This window comes from Balearica regulorum, chromosome 1, assembly GCF_011004875.1.
Source record: "Balearica regulorum gibbericeps isolate bBalReg1 chromosome 1, bBalReg1.pri, whole genome shotgun sequence".
In the NCBI taxonomy this organism is placed as follows: Eukaryota; Metazoa; Chordata; class Aves; order Gruiformes; family Gruidae; genus Balearica; species Balearica regulorum.
In genome coordinates, this window is record NC_046184.1 from 83,979,290 (window position 1) to 84,005,086 (window position 25,797).

At 39.5% G+C, this 25,797-nt stretch overlaps 1 protein-coding gene and 1 long non-coding RNA gene across 9 annotated transcripts in view; both read right to left on the minus strand.

Moving 5' to 3' along the window:
- Positions 1–3,955: 3,955 nt before the first annotated feature.
- Positions 3,956–14,988, minus strand: LOC142603153 (uncharacterized). 2 transcript variants are annotated; one of them, XR_012837031.1, is made up of 6 exons: positions 12,454–14,988; positions 9,991–12,056; positions 9,622–9,737; positions 5,068–5,258; positions 4,413–4,481; positions 3,956–4,157 (listed from the first exon to the last, which is right to left on the minus strand). It is a non-coding gene; the product is annotated as an uncharacterized LOC142603153 (long non-coding RNA). The 2 variants fall into 2 exon arrangements; XR_012837029.1 differs by having other exon boundaries at positions 9,991–14,988.
- Positions 14,989–15,458: 470 nt separating this feature from the next.
- Positions 15,459–25,797, minus strand: part of RIMKLB (ribosomal modification protein rimK like family member B) — a 101,465-nt gene continuing 91,126 nt past the window's right edge. For all 7 annotated transcript variants that reach the window (XM_075762094.1, XM_075762119.1, XM_075762088.1 and 4 more), the window contains 4 exons: positions 24,185–24,415; positions 22,190–22,276; positions 18,395–18,598; positions 15,459–16,952 (listed from right to left, as the gene is read on the minus strand). In XM_075762094.1, the coding sequence (XP_075618209.1) occupies positions 16,489–16,952; positions 18,395–18,598; positions 22,190–22,276; positions 24,185–24,415 (986 nt within the window). In that variant the 3' untranslated portion in view covers positions 15,459–16,488. The remainder of the gene's footprint in view (positions 16,953–18,394; positions 18,599–22,189; positions 22,277–24,184; positions 24,416–25,797) is intronic.

Consider the following 25,797-nt stretch of genomic DNA (forward strand, 5'->3'; position numbering starts at 1 on the left):
CAGTACTGACACAGTAATCACTGATCTCACCAGCTGGCAGGGAGGAGTACTGTTTATCCCAACCACTGCAGCATGCCAATGTCTAAGATAAAGTGCATAAGCCAAGAAACAGCGTAGGGCTCAAGCTTATTAGCTTGTACTTTGCTTATGCACTAACAGCTAAATTAAGGGGGAAAGAAGTACAGAGCAGCAGCCTCTCCCCCATGGATTCCACCCTTGAGGCTTTTGAGACAACTTCGTCATTGCATTACATGCTCTCCCTTCTCAACAACATTACCATCTCAGCAGAGGAAGACCTCCAAAGTAGCATGTTTGGAAAAACATTGAAGTGATGACAGCATGGGATGAGAGAGTCACAGAGATGATGTGATGTCTAGTTCCACATGACACCTAGATTTTGCAGACGACCTAGAGGTAAATGTACAGTGATAAACAGAGTTGTTCGGACAGGGAAAGAGAAGGTTGGAAAGGCAATGAAGGTGATGAGGTAAAAAATAAGGAAGATGACCCAGAAAAACAAAATAGACAGCGGTCAAAACACAGCTGTCTGCTTCTATCATGCACAACTGGGAATGCAGGCCAGCCAAGTCAGAGGTTTTTCCAGCTCTTATACTAAACAAAATTGCAACCTCTCTCACAGTTTGGCCTCAATACAAATACACTCCACCCCAACATCTCATTCTACTAAGCAAACCAGAATTTTAGAAGTACTCCACTTCTGTAGCCGGTACAAAAGCACAATTCCAATTAAGAGGAAATGGAGAAGTGCAAAAGGAACTGTTTATACCAGGTTTCCCCAACCATCACAGCATAAGTCAGTATTATCACTACAGACCTATTATTACTCTGTTTTCATTGTACTGTACAAGCAATAATATAAAAATATTGTATTATGAATATCCAATTACTACTTGATTATTGATACCCAGTATTCATATTCAAAGGAACAAAAGAAAGACAAAATAAAACTTAACATGTTACCAACATGTTCTTGACCACTGCTCTTGAATTGGAGTTTTTAAGTGAGATACAGGAAGAGATAGATTGCAAGGAGACTAATCCCTCTCATCAAAGATAGCTAAATGAATGCAAGAGCCAGGGACTTATTGATCTTTTTTTAGCATTGCAATTTGCTGATTCTCACTCACTTGAGACATTACAGTGAAACTAGAAATCTCTATTTTCAGTAACTTCTTTTACTTTCTATTTAACTTCTAATGCATTTTGGGCTGTGAAATACCAAAAGAAAGTGTGTAGTAACAAAACCTGTCTTTCTCCCCCTAAAAAAGGAAAACACGCTTTTAGGGTAATTCACACAAACAGCAAAGAACTGTTATCTATAATAGACATCAAGTAAGAAATACTCTTAAGCTACTCTCTGTGTGCCTGGGACAAGGAGAACCAGTGGGGCCAGTGGTTAAGAGTAGAAACAACACCAGGCCTTTTCCTATGACAAGCAGGCAGGAGCATTTGAAAGAAAAAAAAGAAGAAAAAAATGAGAAGGGCATTCTGGACTACGAAAGCAGGAGGAGCAAATCTGTAAACTTTAGGCAGTAGAACAGGGAGAACACTGCTGAGCATCCGCAAAGAAAAGGGAACTGAAATACAGACAAGGGCCTGGAACTAGCTTACCAAGATGGGATATATGAAACTAAGAAGGAATTTAGAAGGTTCTCCACTGTTCTACTTTTATAACATTAAATATTAAGGAAAATTATATAAAGCACTTATGGAAGCATTAGCATATGTATCAGCATACTCCTAAGTAGTGAACCACAGGAGATAAGATGGCCACAAGATCTGCAGCGGTAGCCATTTGACCTGCTTACCAGGTGTATGGTTTGACACACAGATTTGCAAAACTACCAACCACAAACTGTAGCTATTTGAGGAAAGGCATAGCTGCAGACGGAGTACCAGTCACACTCCTAGTTTCCACGCAAATAACCATAAAAAGTATACAGAAAACAGGAATGAAAATAGCTGTACCACCACATGGAGTCTTCTTCAGTAGCAGCCCTCACTCGTTGACAAGTTTCAGAAAACAAGTTCCTGTACTGTTTGTTATAATATTAGAGAATGGAGAACCTATTATCCTGGAAGACATGCCTCAATGTGAGGAATTCCATTTCAAATCTGAGCCATCAGAATTGTTTACAGCATTAGCAGTGATGTCTCAGCTTGACCTTGCACAGTAGCACTGAACACCTCTCTAGAAACATCTGAACATTAAATTGTTTGCCTTTCTCATTACTACAAATACACTGGCAGTTCAGTCACTGTGTACATGGACAGTCATGCAAGTACTTATAAAAGTAAGCAATTGCTAAACTCTTGACCTAAAGAGCACTTTGAAGCCAATGCCTTCATTCATCTTCTAATCTAAGGGCACTTTCTGCAAAAAGTGATTTATACTAATTTACCCAAACTGTGCTAGCTTTCAGCCTAGTGTGATGCAATCTAACTTAAAAATATATTCAAGATTTAAAGTTCAAGGGAATACTACACTTTAATTTCCTTATGCTCCCTCTCGCGATTACCAGTTAGATAAAGGGTTTACATTTGGTTCCATTTTCCACTTCAATTTCACCAATTCTTTGTTTTAAAATTTAATTTAGTCAAGCTTCATAGTGCATTATCACCTCTGAAAGATTTAAGGATTTCAAGGACAGAAGGAAAAGATTACAAGGAAACTGAACATTCTACCTTGTAAAGAATAAGAGGTGTTGTCATGGTTTTACCCCAGCCGGCAGCTGAGCACCACATGGCTGCTCACTCACTCCCCCTCATCTGGATGGGGGAAGAGAACTGGAAAAGTTAAAGTGAGAAAACTCGTGGATTGAGACAAAGACAGTTTAATAGGTAAAGCAAAAGCCACGTCCACAAGCAAAGTAAAGCAAGGAATTCATTCACCACTTCCCATGGGCAGGCAGATGTTCAGCCACCTCCAGGAAAGCAGGCCTCTGGCACGTGCAACGATGACTTGGGAAGACAAACGCCATCACTCGGAACACCACCCACCCCCCCCACCCCCGTCCCTCCTCTTCCCCAAGCATCTTATAAAGTGAGTATGACGTCATATGGTACGGAATATCCCTTTGGTCAGTTTGGGTCACCTGTCCTGTCTCCTCCCAACTCCTTGTGCACCCCCAGCCTACTCGCTGGTGGGATGGTGTGAGAAGCAGAAAAGGCCTTGGCTCTGTGTAAGCACTGCTCAACAACAACAGGTCCATATAACAAATACATCAACACTGCTTCCAGCACAAATCCAAAACATAGCCCTATACCAGCTACTATGAAGAAAATTAACCCTCTCAACTGAAACCAGGACAGGTGTTTACTGATAATGTACCAACTTGGTATCTTGCTTCACCAATACGAACTTCAAGTAGGCACATTACAGAAATAGCATCAGTATACGTCTAACTCTTTACAGTGTTTCACTAACAATAAAACAGTAGAGAGACGTGCAAGATCTGTAACCTATGGTTGTAAAGATTAACTCTCTTCAGAAACAATATGTAGTAAGAATTTACATGACCATGTCTATAACAAGCCCTGCCACTGTGGCCTCAAAATCCAAAGGCACATTATCTAATAGTTTAAAGAATCTCTGATAGGTTAACAGAGTTGTAGTTCTGTGTCTGTCTAGTAGTCACCAAAGCTATCAGTATAGTATGATTTTCTTTTTAAAACTCAAGAGACTTGTATTCACAGTGACTTAGGCAAGGCATTCAGGAAAATTATTCTTGTCAATATAAAGCATTTTAGAACTCTTAGGAATGAAATTAAGGGCGGCGGGAGGCTACTATGATGAAGAATATCCAACAAGTTTTACTTTTCTGGCTTAGCTGTATCAAAGCTGCAAGATCAACAGATTTCTAAAGTTAACCAGCACTTCAAGAAAGAGGAGTTTGTGCAGAAGACACCAAAAAGAACCTCACACTCTCATGAATTAGAATTCGTAACTCTTTTATTCAGTTCTCCATGTTAGTAGGACAATGTTCATTATGACTGTTAACCCCAAGTGTGGGCATCACCCCATTTCACATTGCTGTTGGTCCATCCTTTCTGCCCTTCATCGTGAAGGGGGCATTATCAAGAGATAAGCATCCCCGTAAGAGGGAAGAGAAGATCTCTTGCTGGTGTAGAAAAACCTAGAGAAACAAACCATTGAAGAAGTTAGTCTTTTCCCCAAAAATATTAATATCAGAAATTCAAGCAGACATCATAAAAAAAGATCTCTGTAACTGGCATCTATCTGGCTTCCCTGATAGCTGCATCAGAGATGCACCAAGGACTGAGTCATGGGTACCAAACTCCTCTTCTGACCTTGGAAAAGGCCTTTCCAGGTCAAGGAGTGAGATGCTGTGAAGGCTTTGTTCTAAAGGTAAAAAACCAGTTCCCGTTACCTTTCCTGTGGGTAGAGGAGTTCAATCTCTGCTACTGTTGATCCAGCATCTTTCACAAGCATTACATTCCTGTGGAAATATTTCATGTGGAGGAAAAATTGTATAGAAATTTAGCAAAGTTAAACTGCAGCCTCTTTCTGCCTAGTTCTCTCAGTGATAAAGCTTCAGTATTTGCCATCCGGTAAACAAACATTTCCATCAGGGCAGGGACAAGAATCCCTACATCACATTACATTTGCGCTACTCCTCTCATACACTGCTGTAAAGATGGGTGGGGAAAGTAACGATAACATTTGTTTTGTTTCTGTTGGCCTTGTGTTTGTTAGAGGGATGGGAAAATATACACACAAGCATACCAAGCTTCCTCCTGAAAGTTACAAAATACTATACACGTTTCTGGCTTAATACGCAATACCACTGAACTGGCAGAATCCAGAGAATAATAAATACTAGCAGACAGTGCTTTGCACAGTAGTAGTGAAGAGAAACTGCACGCGCACCCTTGGGCAAACCACACTTCTTGTAAACCCCAGATATGAAATATTTACAGTTGCATAGTCAATGTGACAGTCCCATTTCTCATCACGGTATAACTGAACAGTCATCTTGACTCCTGGACTCCCACTACACAGATAAGACAGAGTTGAAAGGATACCTGTGTATACAGCTACTGCTTAGTCTTCTCTCTCTGCTTCACAGCACCCTCCTGTTTAGTCCACATAACACTGTGTACAGTTGCCACCTCTCCAGCTCCTTTCTCCCCAAAATGTAAGTATTTTACAACACAGATAAACTAAGCATCAAGGAAGCTCAGTAGTATCGCTGCTTCCACCATAAACAGGAAATCTGCATAGAAAAAATGCGTAACTGGAGAAAGAGGTAGCAACAACTGGGTTACTGGCTAATATAATATGGATTTTGCCTCCCTCTCAACAAATGCTGTTTTGTACATGAGGGATTGTCCCAATAAATTCTGGAAATTAACATATATCCCTGAAAATTGATGAATGTGATAAATTAGTTTTTTCTGATTCCAATACTTTATTGAAAAAAATTCCAATTACTTCTAATAACACTCCTTTTCTTTTCCTTTCCTGTATTAAAATACCTCAATTATATTGCAATTTGTCCAAGGCAAAAATTCAGTCCTGATTTGGAAAACTGTATATAGCATATTACATTAAACCACAGATTAACAGAATACAATACCTACACACCTGGAAAAATGCAAAGCATTACATGACAAGGGAAATTTAAAAATTCATTGTTGATCAAAAGCAACTGCACTTTCTAGTGACAGCTACACAGAATACCATTTGACAAAGACTTCTGCTACTACTGTATATATCGCAATAAAAATATACAGATTAGCAAAATCTATGTTAGACTTTAACTCTCTGTCCTCAGCTGGTCAAGGCCCAGATTAACACAGCTGACCGTTCTCAGTTAGAGAGCATTCCACACCTATTCCTCCCCTCTTCCACTGACCTCAGCCCTACACACCAGAGGCCTTTCAGCCACCAATAGGTTTTTAATAAGATACCTGTACAGAAGCACATCAAAGATTTCTGAAAGCAAAAAGAAATGGCAACAGAAGATGTAATTCAATGTACGCAACACTTTCAAAGTCCTTTCTCAGATGTTTCTTTGTCTCCTCTTATTAAAAGACAGACCAAAAGACCTTCTCCCCAGCAACACCAATGCGTACTCAACTGACACCACACATTGGATATAACTAGTCGCGTAGTTCCTACGCATTTCAACTGCTTTGCCTTAACCATTCTGCTTCCTATAGAAATGGACAACAGAACGACATTATTTACCTCCCCAAACACACTTCCTTCCAAACAGAAAAAATCTATTACCCTAAGACAGAGCACTGTATGCAGTTACATACAGGAAATTGCCTCCAACTAAAAAAGTACACTTAGCAGACACACAGAAATTCACATTCATCTTTTCTAAGCCCTTCCCCCACACACACTTGGTGGAGCTCAATACGCTATGCAGACTCTGTATATTCTACTAATACTTGCACTCTATCTAAAGGGAACAAAAGGGGGATGCAGAAATACCTTGAAAATGCCATGCTGTCCTGGTTTTGGCTGGGATAGAATTAATTTTCTTCCTAGTAGCGGGTATAGTGCTGTGTTTTGGATTTAGGACGAAAATAATGTTGATAATACACTGATGGTTTTAATTGTTGCTAAGTAATGCTTGTATTAAGTCAAGGACTTTTCAGCTTCCCATGCTCTGTCAGCAAGGAGGTGGATAACAAACCAGGAGGGAGCACAGCCAGAACAGCTGACCCAAACTGACCAAAGGGATATTCCATACCATTCCATATCATTCCACATGGGATATTCCACATCACGCTCAGTATATAAACTGGGGGAGTTGGCCAGGGGGTGGTGAGCAATTGTGCATCACTTGTTTTACATATCCTTTCATCATTATTATTATTGTTAGTATTTTCTCTTCCTCTGCTGTTCTATTAAACTGTTTTTATCTCAACCCACAAATTTTACTTTTCTTCCCCTGATTCTCTTTCCTATCTCACTGGTAGCGGGGAGTGAACAACTGGCTACATGGTGTTTGGCTGCCTGCTGGGTTAAACCACAACACATGCCCAAGTACAATGTAAATGTTAACTTTTCTATCAGCCTAATCCATAATCCACTTTTCAGTCAGCACGAGGAACCTATCCATTCCTCTTTTCACACACATACTACCCCTTGCCTGCCCATGGAAGTCTATGATAAGAATGGAAAATATTCTGCCTTCTTCAAATCTCTACCACATCACAGGTGCATAGAACAGGATGCTTTGCTATGTCACATCAAGTAGAAAAAACCCCAACCTTCTGTATCAACAGCCACATGTGAAAACATGGAGGATCTGGGAGAGTACCCTAAATTCCTGCTTATTTTACACCCAAAAAAATCTTTCCTGAACACTTGACTAAGTCACCTAGAATGGTCCCCTTGCTCATTAAAAAGGCTTACATACATTTCTATGCCTCTATCCCTTACGATGCTGAGAAGCAAAACGTTACAGGTATATCTGGGCAAATAAACCCATGTTCAGGGCCAGATTAACACCATTCTTCCCAAGTATTACTGTCATGTAAACTCGGTGCAGTAACATGTTTAATTTACATAGCCATCCATTCTAGTAGGCAAGTGCTACAGCTAGTTTTCTTATTAACAGCTCGATATCGACTTTCAGCTCTCCTCCTTGATATCCAGTCCCTAAAGGCTAGCATGCCTAGCATATATTATGTACAGAAAGTCTAGTGGCATTCCTCCTTACAACAAAAAGTGCACTGGAGACTATTTAGTTGCCTGAATATCAAAGACTCAGATCGTTTACTTGCTATATGTAAGTGTTGTTCCCGATTTTAGTGTGACTACCCCAGATAACAACAGGAAACAGAATTTGAAATTTATGAACTAATACTTAGCTGTAAGTAAACTAAAAACATTTATGAAAGTACAAAAGCTGCTGCTGTGTTCTGCATATTGGTATATATATTCTGACCACATTTTTTTTCCCAATCCACTTGGACATGTTTCTCTGCATTTTCAACTGATCCAGAATCAAACTTCCCCTACGGCAGACCATTCATCAGTGCTTCCATATCCTGCTGTTCTCTCTTCTTTTACTTTCTTTTCAAAAAAAGAACTCATCTTACTAGAGGTCAGCATTTTAATCTCTGGTAGGAGACTCAGTTAAAATGGAGGTATTGTTATGGTGGAACTACCGTTCTTTGATGACGTCTAGACCAGTCTTCTCCAAAGCAAAGTGCACATTTCCCAAGGGGGTATGCAGGACAAATAATGTACATAGTAGTACATGTATGTATCTTAGAAATAAACATATATTGGAGTGCATGCTCAAAATGTTTTTTACTGATAGGGATATGCAATCCAAAAGTTTTAGAGATCAGTGGTTTAGATAACTGAAGAGGTGGTTGAAAATACTAGCTGTCAGCCATGAAGTCAGAAACATTATATACTTTGCATTTCCCACTTTTGAAGAGAATTTTAACTGTTGCTGTTCCGATCATTTTTTCTATCTTGAGATATACGAAGCCTCCATAAAGAACACTGTCCTTTACTATCATGGTGTTTCTAGGGCCTCTATCATTTAATCTGTATGGTGCTCTATAAATATCGTTACACAATAATTAATAGCTACATAAGATTCACAGAAGAGAATAATGGATCTGGGGTTCAGGTTCTCATAGTTTAGAGCTTTTATGCAGTACTTCCAAGTTTGGGACTGAGAGCATTTGGGTGCCTGAAAACATTTTGCACTTTTACTTTGTGCCTGTATCAATATCTTATCACCCCCTGACAAAAAAATCTTTTAACAATATGTAGAAACATTTTTTCTTAAGTGTTATGTAAAGACATTTGAGCAATTAATAAGAGGTCCTTAAATCCTTTTCGTTATATTGTGATGGGCTAATGACTAGTACAAATCTAAGAAGCAATTTATCTTTTGTACTTACCAGTTTGGATTTACTGATGTGACTAGTCAAACTAATCAAAAAAAAAGGCCAGGATTCAGAAACAGAGGGGAAAGTCTCGAAGAGGTTTTTTTATGTATAGGAAACTTCATACAAGAATTCTGAAAAATTCATCTAGATTCATTTGAGTAAGTGTGCACCACTGCGCCCTACCAGACAAAATTAGAGTGATTTAAGGATATAATTTAGACTTAATAACAAACTATTTGTTTGTTATAGGTAAATCCCTGCTGTTGTTCCTAAATCTCAAGTAACGATTACGTACCACGTGAAAATTCTGAGTTCTTAAAGTGTCATTACAGCATGAAGCTAGTTGCTTATTATATGCAGTTGTAAACTATGCTCCTTGCACAAAAAGAATGCATGTTGACAATACCAGGACAGAAGTTCATCACACTCAAAGGGGTACCAGGCTTTCGATTCAAAGGAACCAACATTTGTTAAATGTTAAATATATGTATACGCACATGTAATTTCAGTTATCACCAAGTAGCATGGTGCTAAAATACTCAAGAACACTTCAAGAAGAGACCTGTATGTACGAGAAGTACATAAGAGAATCACCCCAAAAGAAGCATTAGATAGCAGATAGGCAAAAAAGGAAGCAGAAAAAAAGACAGATGGGCTCTCAGCCCAGGTAGTTGACCACTGGCTGACAGTAAGGATACTTTTTACCTTCGTAAAATAAAATTCCATAGGTAAAGACTGCAGAATCTTCCTCATTTATTCCTTGGTTTTTAAACCAGGTTAAAACAAACCTGTCACCAATGGTATAACTATGACTGATCTTCCTGTGGGGCAGAAAAATGGATAGACTAGATAAAGTCCTTCCAGCTTTATTTTCCAGTACTCTTAAGATGTGGCAATTTTTAATTTTTTTAAGGCATATGCTGTGCCTTATAGAGGCAGTGAGGAAAAGTGGAATGTTGAATCGAAGATCACAATTAGGGCATCAGGTAACCAAGCACCAAATCAGATAGATCAACGTGTCTACTGTACTACAGCTAGTCTTTTGATGGTTAGAATTCTATAAATTAGACTCACCATTCAAAGGGACAGTTCAGGGACTCTGCCTCTCTCCTCCGTCCCCCTTACTTCAGTGAATATTTTGCAATCCATTTCTCACAGTATTGGAGGCTCTCAGGTCACAGTCACATGAGTTTCTTCTGCTGCTGCTGCCACCTACCAGTTTTATTACTCTGTTGCAGCAGAAGGGCATACAGAAGAAGTTCTTGTTCAGCACGCACATAATCATCATCCTTTGTCTAAGATGTCACGGTTTATTCAAATTCTACATTTCCCCATACGCTAGGCAAAGCACTGGACACAAGCAAGATCAATACAAGGCTTTGAAAGCCATTCCATAAAGAAGGAGCACGATCTGTAAAACCACCTTTCAAGCAACATTAAATATTAAGACATTAACTTCTGCAGAAGGCAGTAAATTTTTGATCAACTCTCCCCACCAAAGGTCATTTGCAGACACTGCAAAGAACTAGTACTGTCTGTCTTCCAAGAAAATCTTCACGTAATATATATAAAATCAGGTTAGAGTTGCAAAACTGTAAGCCACCATGAATGTGTTCAAGAAATTTGAGGAAAAGAAATTCCTTTTCAAGACATTGTTACAAAACCACAAATCTCTGCCCCAAAAAGACACCCAACCACATGCCTGAAAGTGTTACACCCGTGTCCTATAGCAGCTGATGCACAAAAATATACACAAGTAAAGGAATAGGCCTGCCCAGTGCTGAGATGTAAGAAGTGGGTGTGTCTGAAAGGAAAAAGCATTGAAAACATAAGTATAACAGGTCTGTAAAATTATCTTGCAAGTAAAATTAAAGACACAAATTATACACTCAATTATACCAGTGAAATTGGATGTCACTCCACTGACTTTCACCGAGTGATTCCAGGTTTATCTCAGTGTAAGTGAGAGCAAAATTTGGCTCTAAAATTATTCCCTCCCACCTTAATTTGAAGCTGCAATTTATGGTATTGCTGATAAATTTTTTGTGTTTCAGGAAAATATAAATTGAGAATATGAAAAGTAGACTATTTTATGATGATATAGAAGAGTTATTAATGCATACAGAAAAAAAGTCTGAAACCAGTGCTAATTATTTACAGATGTCCTGGGAAATAAAATACTGCATCAGGAAACTTGGAAGCCTGTCTGAAGGCTCATATTCTTCCACTTTGAATGGTATTCCGATCACCTGATATTTATCTCTGTGAATAAAATACAGATTCTCCTCCTTAGACAAAATTAAAAAAAAAAGTCCCCAGCACTTTTAAGTGGTTTGAGATTAAGGGAGGGAGTTGCCAGAAAAGAATAAAGTGTACAAGTACTTAGATATAACAGTAAGGGCAATATAAAACATGTCACCCCATCCTCCACAAACAGAAGTAATCGGTCCCACAGACTTTTTCTTTAGCGCACATTCTCCCATCTGTCCTCTTTACAGGATCCTGCTCTATTGAATTCTAATAGATTTAATTTAACATTCTTAGTACTAGTTTTCCATACCTATCAATTCCTAATTGATGCAGCTATATTTTATGTTCACTTGGCAAATGGAAAGCATCGAATCTTTCAAGCTAAAATAGTACACTTGAAGACAAACTAATTTGAAGTGATAAAGAGGAGGTGGAATTAATGTATTACAAAACTGTCCCTCATATACTTACATGAGGGGACTCACTTTTGTCTCACCTGAGTAGAGCAAAGGACAACGACAGAGTTTTCTTAAACGTCAACGTTTATAAGGAGATGAAATAAAGAAGAAAAGTAGGATTTTCTCTAAATATCACTTTTAAATAAATCATTCAAGAAGTTTCACCAAAATGAACTGATGGGAAGAAAGGAAGGCAGACGAGTTAGCAAACTTATGAAGCTTACAGTAAGAGCAGAAAAGAGTCCATTTACCTGACAACAGGTCGGTTTTGGATGTCACCAAACTGCTGCGTTTACCATTTTACCCGCTTGCATTACTGGGGGGAAAAGTTTAGGAAGGAACATTCTCAAGGACTTTTCATAAGTTCTCACTCTTGCCATCAGAAAGGGGAGAAGGGAAGGTTTTCTCTGGATTGTTTGACTTTTTTGGCTCCTGAAAAGTTTTGCAAAGAACAGTAACAAAGTGTGAACTGTTAGAACACATTTCTGTAAAAAAAGGAAGAATAAGTCACACAAAATAGAGAAACAACAAATCCCACCCAAAATCCGCACATCTAATTTGTGTCATTGGTTTAAACAAATAAACAAAATGAAAACTTTTCAACTCAAATTGGAAACATGAGAGGCTTGGAGACTTCCAACAGCAGACTAAGATCCACCATCAGAATGCTCCAAAAGTCACCCTCCAAGGTTAAAAAAGACTTAAAGAAATAAAACAAAGGAAAAAGCAGCAAACATCTTGTTAGAAATCCTGCAGTGTTCAGTTTAAAACAATTCCTAGAGCAGTGAAAAAATTAAAAATGAAAAAAGACAGTAGCAGCAGAAGTTACCTGTCCGAGCACCTACTATTCCATAGAGAGAACAGGAGTGGGTCGTGTGTCTCACACCAGCCATAAAGCCCATAAACCTTCTCAAAAAGAGTGAGCCATGAGAAAGATACTGTACATGCGATTTGTTTTCAAAGTCTCTCTAAGCCCTTAAGGTCCCTTATGTATTTAACTGACAGATTTCTGCTATAAGGGGGAAAAGATTTAGGAAACGTCACTGGTTTTGTTGGATTTTGAAGTCCAGTATAACATCTGAAGAAATATCTCCTTTGCGTCTGACATACACAGATGTTCCAGAGGTTATTTCCTGAGTATCACATGTGAAAAATAGCACACGAAGTGGGAGAAAATGCTCCAAGAATGACCATCAGCTCAGAACAAAAGCGTTAACAATCCACATACACACCAAGCACTAACATTGTGTTACAGATGAGGTGTTGTAACATTCCACGAAAAGATTTTATAAAACACATCAAAGCATTAGATACAAGGCTTAAGATACAATCCGTACACTGACATAGCAAGACATCAATTATAAACACAGTAAGCTGAACAGAATAAAAACTCCAGTGTTACAAAGAACAAAATTTCATCAGATGTAGTTTAAGGAAATTATTCTTGTAAACAAGAGTTTCTAACTGGCTCTTCCAAACATTAAAATACACAAAAATAATTGTATCACCATCAGCTGTATTAGCATTGTCATAATCCAGCACTACATTGACCATTTTTTCAGCACATGCTTCCAAACCCACATACGGAGATAGTGTTAGTGCAACTGTATGAAAGTTTAGCATGTGGTTTTCAACATATGGAACTGAAGGAAATAGAGTGTATAAAGCTGACTTCTGTAAAGTTCACCTTCAATGGGAAACATTGCCTGATTACCACAGGCTAGATTTGTTGCTGTTTTTTTCCTGTAAGTAAAAACAAGACACCCCCCTCATACCCCGAGCCCATTCTATACATTTCATTATTTCAGGAGCAATGGATAAGTAGAGAGTAAATACACGAGACAAGTGTGCCCATTTGTACCAATGAACCCTCAAGCAAGGTTTTCATGCAGTATCAATACCCAATGTCCAAACAAATGTACATGATGTTTCAAATCCTGTCTCCCTTCCTGACTTATCTCCAAACTAGGAATGGAAGCACCAACCACAGAGAAGCATGTGTGCATGTTCAGTTACCAGCTCCTTCCTCTAAAAGATGTTTCCTGTGATAGAAATACAACGATCCAACTATACCAACTAGCACATGTTTAGTCCCTGCTGTTATTCCACATGTGCTCAATGTGTGCCATAGCTGAAAACGGAAAAACTGACCCTATCATCAGTCCCTCAGAGTGCAGGCACCTACCAGTGAAACAAAACAAAACAAAAAAACAAACCCACAAACCCCACAAAAACCCACACACAAAACAAAAATAAACAAAAAAACCCCAACCCAATCCACCACCCAAATCCCCTTTAGATAAACAAGCAAGGGAAGAAAAGTCTCTGGAAGAGACAGTTTACTGCTCAGTAACTAGAAAATTAGGTTTCTTTCATGTTCTCTGCTTCTGCAACTCTTCATGGAAGTTAAAGACCTTTATATTCTTCAGGTATGACCTGTGCACTTGAAGGCTCAGGAAGAAAGATTTGAAAATACCTTTACTGCTGAAGTTCCTTTTGTTGCTGGACCAGCTGGTCCACTCTCCTGCTTAACACCAACAGTCAACCTTTCACTTGATTTTAATAATAATATTTAATTCTACAAAAAAAAAAGCCATTTTATTACATTCCTTTTAAAATAAAAAAAACGAACTGTACAAAGAAGCGTGATCAAACCTCCATAAAGCAGTTTAATACTGTTCTGTTTATTGCCTCTTGAAGACTCTCTGCATAGTGTCCGTGAGTTGTGTTTAAGGTCCAAGTGAAGATAAAACAGCAGAGCAGCAGAGAGGTGAGGAAGGGCCACAGAGGTGGGCAGTGCAGAGCTTCAGAGGGTACACGGGACATGCTCCATTAAAGTATCCAGAAAACAGCAGCATTGCACACACACAACCCCCCTTCAAACAAACCCTATTTTCACAAGATTATTTTTCAATTGTAAATGTTTTACTTTTTTTTAAAAAAGAGGCTTATCTTTATATATATATATGCATATATATATGTTTATATATATATTTATATATATATATATAGTTTCAGGGCTTTATGAACCCAGAGAATGAGAGAGGAATGAAGAGGGAGGAGGAGAAGGAGGAGGAAAAGGAAGGGGAAGATAGGGACTGAAAAATGGACTCGGTATCTGTTAGGTTATCTGTTTTCCAAAACAGCTCAAGGCTAATAAGAAAATGCACAGCCAGAAGGACTAAGGAAAAATCAGGCAAGCCTGGAAAAAAAGTAGGAGCTAGACAGCCAAAACCCAAAAAGAAATAAACCAAAGCAAATGTGCGCACACAACACACACAAGTGTGTGCACTCACACCACACACACGTAAGGGTCCAGGATCAATTTGTTATTTGTGGATCTAGGGGTTTTTTTTCAGGTTTTTTTTCTTTTTTTTTTTTAATTCTGGCTGAGCTCTCCCCTTTTTTTTTTTCTTTTTTTTCTTTTTTTTTCTTTTTCTTTTTTAAAATCTGCTGCATGTTTCCCAAAGCTAAGAATTAAGTATTTCTCCCCGGTTACACTCTTTGGATTTCTGCCAGCATCACCTTTTAAGTTCAGTGGGGAAAAATTAAGCCTGGTACGTATTGTATGAACTGCAGCTTTATTCTAAAGTACCTCTAGATGTCTAATCATTTTTAACCAACTTTTCCCTCCTCCACACCTCACCATGTTTCCTTCCCCCCCACCCCCACCAAAAAAAAAAAAAAAAAAAAAAAAAAAAGAAACAACCAAGAACAAAACAAAAAATCTCTACCCCACCAATGTACAGGCTTTAACTCAAGTGTTTTCTTAACAAATAGTCTGCAGTGTTTTCACTTTGGCCACTGTGAAAGATGCAGGCATAGAGAAGGGAGTGTTGGACTAGCATGTATTAAAGAAAAAGGAACATTAACATTGCAGATCTCTCTCAAAAAGACTAAAACACTAACAAATACAAGTCGATGCACATTTGCTTTAAACTAGTGTAATTCTTTTTCACATTGGATTAAACATTATTTTGTATACCAAACATTACAGTGCTGTTTATCTCCTCCAATCATGCAAAAAGTAGTTAAAATGTGCCACTTCTGCCACAAATAGAGTATGACCAATTCCCCTACATACCTTCCAAAAATCAGGACTTGAAATGAGAAAAACACAAGTACTAAAATCCTCCTTCAAAAACTTTATGAAGAAATGTAGACACAAAGCTGCCAATTAATACCAAGATGGCACAAATTACAGATTTGCACAGAAAGCTCGCATTATGTCAACTGACACTTCTCTCAGCCTCATCATTTGAAAGGCCATATCCTGCAAGGTCAGAAAGTGATGACTTCAAAATGATCCTGAACTTACAGCTCCCATCTACAAGAGTAGGAACAGTAGGTGTCCAGGAACTTTGAAATACTTGGTATTTAACACCTTCAACTCACATTGAGAATTTGAGGCAGTCAGCAATTTCCAGGATCAAGCCTTACAGAGGTAGAAGACTTAACTGGTGCAGTAATTCACAGAAGTTTCTAGAGAGCTGCCAGACAGCTTTCTGAAAATCTTCAAGTGTGAATCATGCTTTAATGCTTGCCTGTGAACATACATGAACTGCAATACGTCTGGGGACCAAAGTAGCGTCCAAATAGAATTCTCACTTAGGTTGTAAAATGAGCATCTTCATTAACTGAAGATAATCTTCTTCTTTAACTGATGCTGAAGAACGAACACAATTTTGTTCTGCAAAAAAGTAGGGGCAGGAATCACAGCACGCATGCCTTTTACTCTTGCTTTTTTGATACCTCCTCCCCTTTCCTCATTCCTCTGAGCTTCTCTGATAAACAGCATTGCAAGTTGGTTTTAAAAAAAAATTTACAGGAGAGAGTTCTGTTGGTCATCTATTTACATGTGGCATCACTCTACAAGAAGTTTGATCTCATTGGCTAATAGCTGGTTCATGTTGAATAGAGCCCCCGGGAGCTTGGTGAGCAACTCTCTCTCCGTGGTCTCAGGGTCGCTGTCGACAGAGCTGGAGCTAGCACTCATATTGTCGACAGCGGCACTAGCTGGAGGGCCCAGCTCTGGCTCGCTAGTCTCGCTTGCCGTGGACACCACAGAGAGCAAGGACATGCGCCGCGTCAAGCGACCGGGGGTAAGGAGAGAAGCGGCATAGTCCGCTATGATACCAGCTACATCTAGATTACAAGCCTTGTCAAAGGCAATGAAACCTACATTTGCATTGGCCTCGCAGACGTAGAATGAACCGTCGTCCTTCATCAGCAGGTCAATGCCGCACACGTCCATCCCCAGGATGTTTGACACTTGGACTGCCAACTGCTTGCCTTGTTCACTCAGTGAGCACATCATCCCTACACCACCTGAAAAAAATAAAAAATAAACAACCACAAACTTGCTGTCTGTAGTCTAGTCACAGGTGACTGACATCCTTCTCAACTGGTTGGTGCTTTTTGGTTGAGAAGCTCCAAACCAAGCCTGCAAGCACACTGCTGATGACTCAGAAAGCAAACTCCTTTCCACCATGACTACTAATGAACTTGAAGCCACAGCAGGATTTCAAAAGATAATCTCGACCTGCTTTTGGCAGGTCAGAATAACTTGTTTAAAAAACAGTTAAGCGCTAACTTTTTAGTCATGACAGATATGATACATTTTTATGATCCTGGGATATTAAAAAGATGACCTAACAATTTGTTCCTTGTAAGGTAGAAGCTTTCCATACATATTTCTAAATTATTGCAAGAAATCTTTCAGCAAAATTAAACCAAGCGTTCCCGATAACAGCTCTAACAGATATAATTGAGGGGGACAGGAGTTAAGACACTATCATCTGCTGCTGTCCCTCTCAGCTTGCTATCATAGGTTAAGAATTAGGGAACATTTGTGTCTGAACCTCAGCTGGTCCAGTTCACAGTTCATCTATTACCCGACTCAGAACTCTTCTATCACAACACTTAAGTTAAAAAAAAAAACAAACTACCAAACAATAACAAACCAAAACAGGATTTAGCAGAAAAAAATCTTTCAAGCTGTATTTCCTCAACACCAAGTAGTAACTAAAACCTCTTAGACATTTGGGGCATTTTGACTAACCAAAACTGTACTACACATGAACACATTTTATCCCATCCCTGCTCAGGTTCAGTACAGTTTCAGCCAAGCAACCTCAACTCTCCTTCCTCCTTCTAACCTCAGAAACCCCCCTGTCCTAACCCAAAGCTATGCAGAAACTCCGTTCTGAGTATGCTACAATCAATGCAGTAACCTTCCTCTTCCTCCCAGACATGGTCTTTGGGGGAAAAGGTTGCAGGAAGGAGCCTGACAGACTGAAGGCAGCACAGCAGCTACACAATGCAATCCAACTGTTTATTGCCTTTAACAGTTTCCTCCCTTAACACTTTCTTCTACTCTCTTTCCAACTGGCTGTCTCCTCCACCTTCCTCAGTCTCATCTTCTGTCTTCCTTCTTTTTCTGTTCCTCTTAACAGTATGAAATGAATGATAACATGGCATTAGCATGACACTGCCACTACTGCATCAGTTGTTCCTTTGTGTTCCCAGAACCTCCCCCTCCACCCCTTTTTATCTGTCCTATCCATTTAATACTTTGGGCAGAGATTCTCTCTCCTGTGTTTGCTCAACCCACATCTCATTTAATCCTCACTCTTGTGTTTCCTCTGTAAACCCCCAACAGTAAGCACAATTAATACAAAATAAAACCCGCAGCTTATTTCAGTTGGGTTTGTGATTCTTCAACTGGATTGAAAAATTCTGATAAAAGCTATGACCAATGCTTTTCCTACCAAGTGAGCAGTTACTCTGCATCCTCCCATCTGTTGAGCAGCGGAGCATGGTGCCCACCACACGGCCTCCTACTACGATGACACGTACATCCTTGCCATGGGACTCTTTAACATATTTTTGAAATAAGTAAGGGGCATCGTGACGGATCAAATGGCTTAGGTCTGCCAAATGGTGCTTGTCTCGTGCCAGGAACACAGCTTTACCTGTATGAAGAAAAGAATATCGGAAGATTGGAAAAAGCTACCAATTTGAGCTGCATCAATGATTCAGCGCATAAAAGTAAAACCTCTGACCAATATGCTGCCCATTCTCACAGGCCCCATCTGTAGCTTATATCCATTTACAAATTCATCTGTGGACATCAATGTTCTACTGCTTCAGTGCTTCTAAGCGTTCAAGTAAAGTAAAGTACTGCCAGACTTGAGGAGCCATATGAGGAGTAAATAAAACAAATTAAAAAAAAAAGAAAAAGAAAACAGCTTTAGATAAAGGAGGTGGTCTTGTAATTTCAACTCCTTTTGGTACAAGTCCTTAATGAGAGAAAAAAAGGAAGAAATACTTAAAGAGCAGCAAACATTTAATTAATCACAGTTTTGTTCATCTAAGAGGACTGGACCCACAGCCAACAGCTTTGACAGACAGGAACCAATGACATGAAACTTAAACATCAGGCAGCTAAGAACTCTGAAGTCGCTACTGTGCCGCTGAAGAACCAACTGCTTCTCTGTTGGGAAGCTGCTGAGAGCTGCTCTTCCCAATACTTAGAAGAGCTCACAGCTCCAGAATGAGGTTTTGCAGGGGAACAACTACGTTCAGAGGAAAACATTAGACTCCACAGTATCCAAGATAATTTAGCAGAAGATTCCACAAGACATAAAATGAATGGAATGTGCTACAATTTTGAAAAAAAAAAATCTTTAGAAATCACTAGCTTTTCTGCAAGTAAACATCTCAAGGATTTGTTTGGTTTAACCTAAAATATGTCATTTCATTCCCCTTCATTTCTAGAGCACACCAAAGACTTCTTTGCTCTTTTCCAATTTTACTAATACTGATAAAAGTCACTCCTAAAACACTCTACCACTTTCTGTCTCATTTCTAGTCTCACAAGGTGGCATCCCTCTCCATCTTCAGCTACATTTCCCAACTCCTCTTCCCCTTTCTTAAGGACTCTTTTATGTGTCATATTAATGTTTTGCAATAAGGCTGCACAGTATTTTTTTTTGTGGCACCCTGTCACTCAATTATGCTACAATGTTAACAGAGTACAAAAATCTATTGATAAACTGTCTATCTTAACTAAAGGAACAGAAATGCAGCAGTAGCAGAACTAGGACAAATAACAAGTAAAGAAGAATTCCGCCAAGTGCTCCAAAGCCCAACTGGAGCAGCGTCTGCTTCATCAGGATTTAAGGTCTCTGTAACACAGAACATTGTTTGACAAACACTGAATTTCTCATCACAGAGTATCAGAATGTAGGCTTAAAAATCATAGAATCATAGAATGGTTTGAGTTGGAAGGGACCTCAAAGATCACCTAGTTCCAACCCCCTCTGCCACGGGCAGGGACACCCTCCACTAGACCAGGTTGCCCAAAGCCTCATCCAATCTGGCCTTGAACACTTCCAGGGATGGGGCTGCCACAACCTCTCTGGGCAACCTGTTCCAGTACCTCACCACCCTCACAGTGAAGAATTTCTTCCTAACATCTAATCTAAATAGACCCTCCTTCAGCTTAAACCCATTACCCCTTGTCCTGTCACTACACTCCCTCATAAACAGTCCCTCTCCAGCTTTCCTGTAGGCCTCTTCAGGTACTGGAAGGCTGCAGTTAGATCTCCCCGGAGCCTTCTCTTCTCCAGGCTGAACAATCCCAACTCTCTCAGCCTGTCCTCATAGGAGAGGTGCTCCAGCCCTCTGATCAGATTCATGGCCCTCCTCTGGACTCTCTCCAACAGCTCCATGTCTCTCCTGTACTGGGGCCCCCAGAGCTGGATGCAGTACTCCAGGTGGGGTCTCACCAGAGCAGAGTAGAGGGGCAGGATCACCTCCCTCGACCTGCTGGTCACACCTCTTTTGATGCAGCCCAGGACACGGTTGGCTTTCTGGGCTGCAAGCGCACACTGCCGGCTCACGTTGAGCTTCTCATCAAACCCTTCATGTACTTTCTCCCGTTCCCAACTTTAGCTCTCCTACAGGCACTTAATAATCCTACTGTATTCCTAAAATGGCATAGGAAATATGATGCCTTGGAGGGGAACTACTTAATTCTTAGGAATTCTGCAGCATCATGACATCTTGGCAAAAATAATATTGGCACATTTGCTGCTGCAGCAGCAAACTAGGCAGAAAATGGGCCTGGAAGAGTATTTTTATTCATCAGCCAGTACCTATGACCATGTTTGCCTGTTGTTTTTTTTTTTTTAAACACAATTTGCAAATGGCTACTCTTCAATTACTTTGAAAAAGTTTCCCCAACTCTCTTAATGTGAAAGGATATGAACTGTACATAAATTTGCATTAAACTGCCTGGAATTTAAAGTGCTCTAAAGCAAAACTTGTAAACAGAGATTTACATGAAGTCTGGCGAAAAAAAAAAAGAATGAGAAGAAAGTCAATACCTTCAAACTCTATAATTATTTGGTAGATCTTAACAAGAGCAGTGTCAAGTCAAATCCACTGTCTCAGATACTCCGTATTTGTCAAATTCAGCTTGCTGGAAAGTCAAATTCTACCTTGGCTTCATAGGTCCACAAGCACTTTAAAACCACATACACAGGTAATACTGCCAACAGAAGCAGGTCTGATCTTCCTCTGCCCCAGCCTTTTGTTCTCACTCTTCCATTACATCAACAGAAGCATTTGGGTAAGTAAGTGACAATTCATGTTAAGGAATTAATCCAAGTTAAAATAGCCCATCTAGATTCATCCAACATCAGTTCCTGAATCAATTTTACTACATGACTACAGAAACACTCATGCCAGCAGAAGAGATGCACCAGAACAGCGCAGAGTGGGAATAAACTGATGGACAAGAAGGAAGACGTCGTGTCTTTTCGTTATGCGTTTAAGGTAACTGCTGGTTTATGGGCTTAAACTTCGGTTTCAGTCTCTTTTTACTTCTAGTATTTATTAAATTGGTTTTAAAGTAAGTTAAAAACAGTGCAACCTCCTGTGCAAATAACCTCTGAAATTTATTTTAAACCTGGTTTCCCTTAGTAGATCACTAACTAACATTAAACTAAATTGATGTATTGTTTCATATGCAACACTTACTTAAAAGACTAATAATAGAACAATTTAATCTGAACCTGCTGTATTACCAGCACTGCCATAGGTATTTTTCTGGAAAACACAGATCCAGTTTCACAAACAATACATGAGATTTTATTTAAATCAGAATCCTAATTATATACAAATTAAGAATGAATAAACTAAGATGGCATTTCTTACGCTTATTTAGAAACATCCCTAAACTCCATGTAGGTTTCTCTCTACTTCCCTAAAGCCAGACCTTCCATTATTCCAGTTCAAAGCTTTCCTCACAAAAGTCACCAATACACCACAATTTTGACCCCCTATGCTCCCTGCTATTGCAAGACTAGGTTCTACCAAAACTGCTTCCCAGTGTTGCAGCCTACTCAACATTCAGAAGTCAAAGGGTGATAGAATTTAGATGTACCACAAAGTCCAACACCTAATAGAAGACCTTCTTAATTATCATCCCTTGATGAGACAAAAACTTAGAGAGTGCTGCTCAGAATCCTTGCCCTCACCCCTGACCTCACACCCACCTCGGTGACCCCGCGTGTTCTTCACCACCATAGGGAACTCCAGCACTTCCGCCTCATCAATCATTTTGGCAAAATTCTCATGACCACCTGGCAAAAAGAAAATCAACAACATTATGTCCCACCAATCTGGTGGAGCCAAATTGGGGATGTTATTGCCACACATTCCTCCCACCCTTTTGACTTAGATAATGCAGAAAAAAACTCAGTTAAGAGGAACTTGGTCATGGAGCACAGTCAGACTTTGAAGGTGTTTGTAATCTGTGGTATACTAACTCCTACTTCCTTTGAAACGGAAGACGTAAGTTGACAAAGGCCTCTTGATCACAACCCTAAAAGGTTCAATCCAATCTTCCAAACCTGAATGCCCCAATTCTACCATCTTGTTCCAGTTTATTCCTTTTACTTTAATCTACTCCCACCTTTTAAAATGTCTAGCAGGAAAATAACTCTGACGTAACACCAGTGACAGATGCATCCAAACTCCTAATCAGGAAAGCAACATGGAATACAAAGACAAGGTATAATCCAGAGACGAGCAACAACCCAAATCTTGTCACTCGACCTCCCCTCTTTCCAAGGCTTAAGTCTCCTGCATTTAATCTCCCTATTTCCTGAAGTAGTACTTCAACTTTTTCATCTCATTGCATCGGTAAGGACCTTAGAGAGTAGCTTTTAATGACCATTCACATGATTATGGTTGATACTTGACGGTTATTTGAGTTCAGTTCAATTCACAGAAGCCTGACCACAGTACAAGAAATACAGAAGAGAAAGTCAGCAGACAGAGGTATGAGACTCCTCTAACAGTATGTGCAGTAAAGTGCTGAAGTCAAGCCAAGACACTGGTCACAAAGCCAGCAGCAGCCATCACTACCCTGACATGGATTTTAATGAGTGGCATGGAATAACACGTCATTCAGCACATCCTGTTTTTCTTGGCAAAGCCAGCTCTCACTGATAACCTGATACTTGTATTTAAAAAAAAAAAAAAATTTCATGCTTCTGTCAAATTCCAGAGGCAGGCATTAAAAGAAGTGGCAGGGAGTTGTGAACAGAGATGTTCTGCAGTTACCCCATCATTTGTGGTCTCCCCTTCCCTCCCAAAAAATTAACAACTCATTTCTTTCTCAAAGAGCTAGAACAACCACATCTATTAAAAAAAGGGCATGTTTCTTCTCAAATGTGTTTTCACAGTAATTGATGGAAATAATAATTCATAGTAATTGATGGAAACACATGGTTTTGTTTTTGTCAAGTTTGTTTGTGTTTTTATCAAGTTCCCATTACAAAAGCCAATTGGTGCAACCACACAAAAGGGAAGAAAGCACTGATATTTCCCAAGAAGGGAAGGAAGGCTGAAAGGTATCTTCAATTCTCTAATATATTGTAATTAAAAGCAGAAATAGCATCAGGATAGCTCAGACAAATGGTTCCTCTAATCCAGCACTCTGTCAGGAACCACAGACTCCAGAGGCAGGCACAAGAAATTTTAATAATTAACTGTTCTGATGCAAAACAACCCCCCAAAAATTGTTAAAATTTGCTAACGAGGGCCAGTACTCTTTTTGTCCTTTCACAATTACTAATATATTTGCAGATGATATTATTCATATAGAAGTTTAATCTACTTTCAGGTTTTACCAAACTCTAGATCTTTATATGACATTTAGTTCCCCAAGCTCTTGTATGTTGTTTCAGACAACTGGAAAATAGGTCAAAGTGTTTCACTAGTAACAGCCAAAGTTAGTTGCTTGGGAAGCTGAGGTACAATTAAAGCACTCTTCCCAAAGCATCACAGCTAATCACTGAAGCCAAAACCAGAATCTGAGTGTTGTGACTTTAATTTCCTATTCTGGTTACTGAACACTTATCTGTGGAAGTAGCCTCATGCTACTTAATTCTATGTATTTCCAAAACTTGACTCCTATCTTTTGCACTGCAAAAACATAACTTACAGTAGGCAACTATGCTATCCTTTTGATCCAAAAGCCTTACCATATGAAAAAGTGTCTGGAAGAGGGACACCATGACCAGCAAGTTCTTGAAACGTCCAGAACTTGTTGACACAGTTGAGGATGGCTTGGGGACGATTCATCAGTCGACAGCCCATCTTCTCTAGGTGGCGAAGGACTGTGATATCGCTGTCACTCTGGACCCAAGGTGTTGGTACACGTACAACCACCACTTGCGGGTAAGCAGTAACGAGCTCCCCATTCACCCGGAGACCTAAAGAAGGAAGAGAAAAACATTCCAATCAACTACAAGGTCTTCAGGAGAAGGTAAACAGGCAAAGAAATACTGCACTATATGGGATCACAACAGAGATACCAGACTTCAACAGTGTGTATTAAAACAGCACAAATGTCTCTAAAATGCCAAAGTAACAGAGATTAGATATGACCCTTAAAAAAAAAAAATTGTTAACACAGATGAATTCAACAATCTGATTTGTACTAAATAAGTACTCAGAAATAACTTTATCAGCTAACAGGGCAGCACCCCATGACATTAAGGCAGGAAGTAGAAGGAAAGCCAGCTTTGCCACCAAGACCGATGTATTACTTAATCATGACCTAGTTTTACAGACTACATCTCTGAAAAAAAACAACCAAAAAACTAAAAGACAGGCTGCAGGAATGGGAATACAATAGGTTTGGATGGGAAGGCATCAAGCTCAGTAAAGAGAATCTAGCATCTGAGGGTGGGAAGAGACAAATGGGATTTGATATTCACTTTATTTGCCTTAGGTTCAAAGTAAAACTTTCTGATTTCAGCATAAAATACACAGCTCACACTGCTGTCAGCACCTTAAGGGTTAAAACAAGAGAAAGAAGGTGAGCTGAGAAATCACAGTGCATCTGCATTTCTGTGCCTATGAAAGTCCAGCTGCAACAATGCAGATCTAGCCCAAATTAATTTAGCTCTATTCCAAAGATGTTACTTTTCAAATACAGACTTGCACCCACTCAACCTGACGACACATATTGCCAGGCAATTTATTTCATTTCAAGGTGCATTTGAATTGGAGGGGGGGGTGGGGAGGGGGGTGTAGAGAAGGGAGGGTGTCCTCCTCTCTGTACTTCCCATTTTCTTTTCCCAACCAGGATATATTGTAGAGCTTGCCTTAAATATAGTGAAGCAACCACCCGACTCGCAAAATGGAAGTAGAAATATGCTGCCCAGTCCTCAGGAGGACAGAGCCACACTCTGGAAAGGCCAAAACAGAGCCACATGCAATACAAATCCCTTTTTCCAATCCCCATTGCCATAATTGCACAGAGATGAGAAAACATAAGCAGACGGGTGCTCTGGCTGCTCACCTCATTAGCACCAAGCACTGCCGCATTGCAGCTGACATGACTTGCGTGTTTAAGCAAGCAGGCTTCAGACACACACACACTCACCATTTTATGAAGGCATTTCAAGCAAGATTAAAAACAAGACAAGATTTTTAACTTATTGGACAGATTCCACCTTATACATGTATTTTCTCATTTAGGTGCACACCCAATTACACTTTTTGCCATTGTAATTGCATGCATGTCCTGATCCATGTGCAAGCTGTGTAACAATCATTTTTAAAAGGACTGCATTTTCCACAGAGGCCC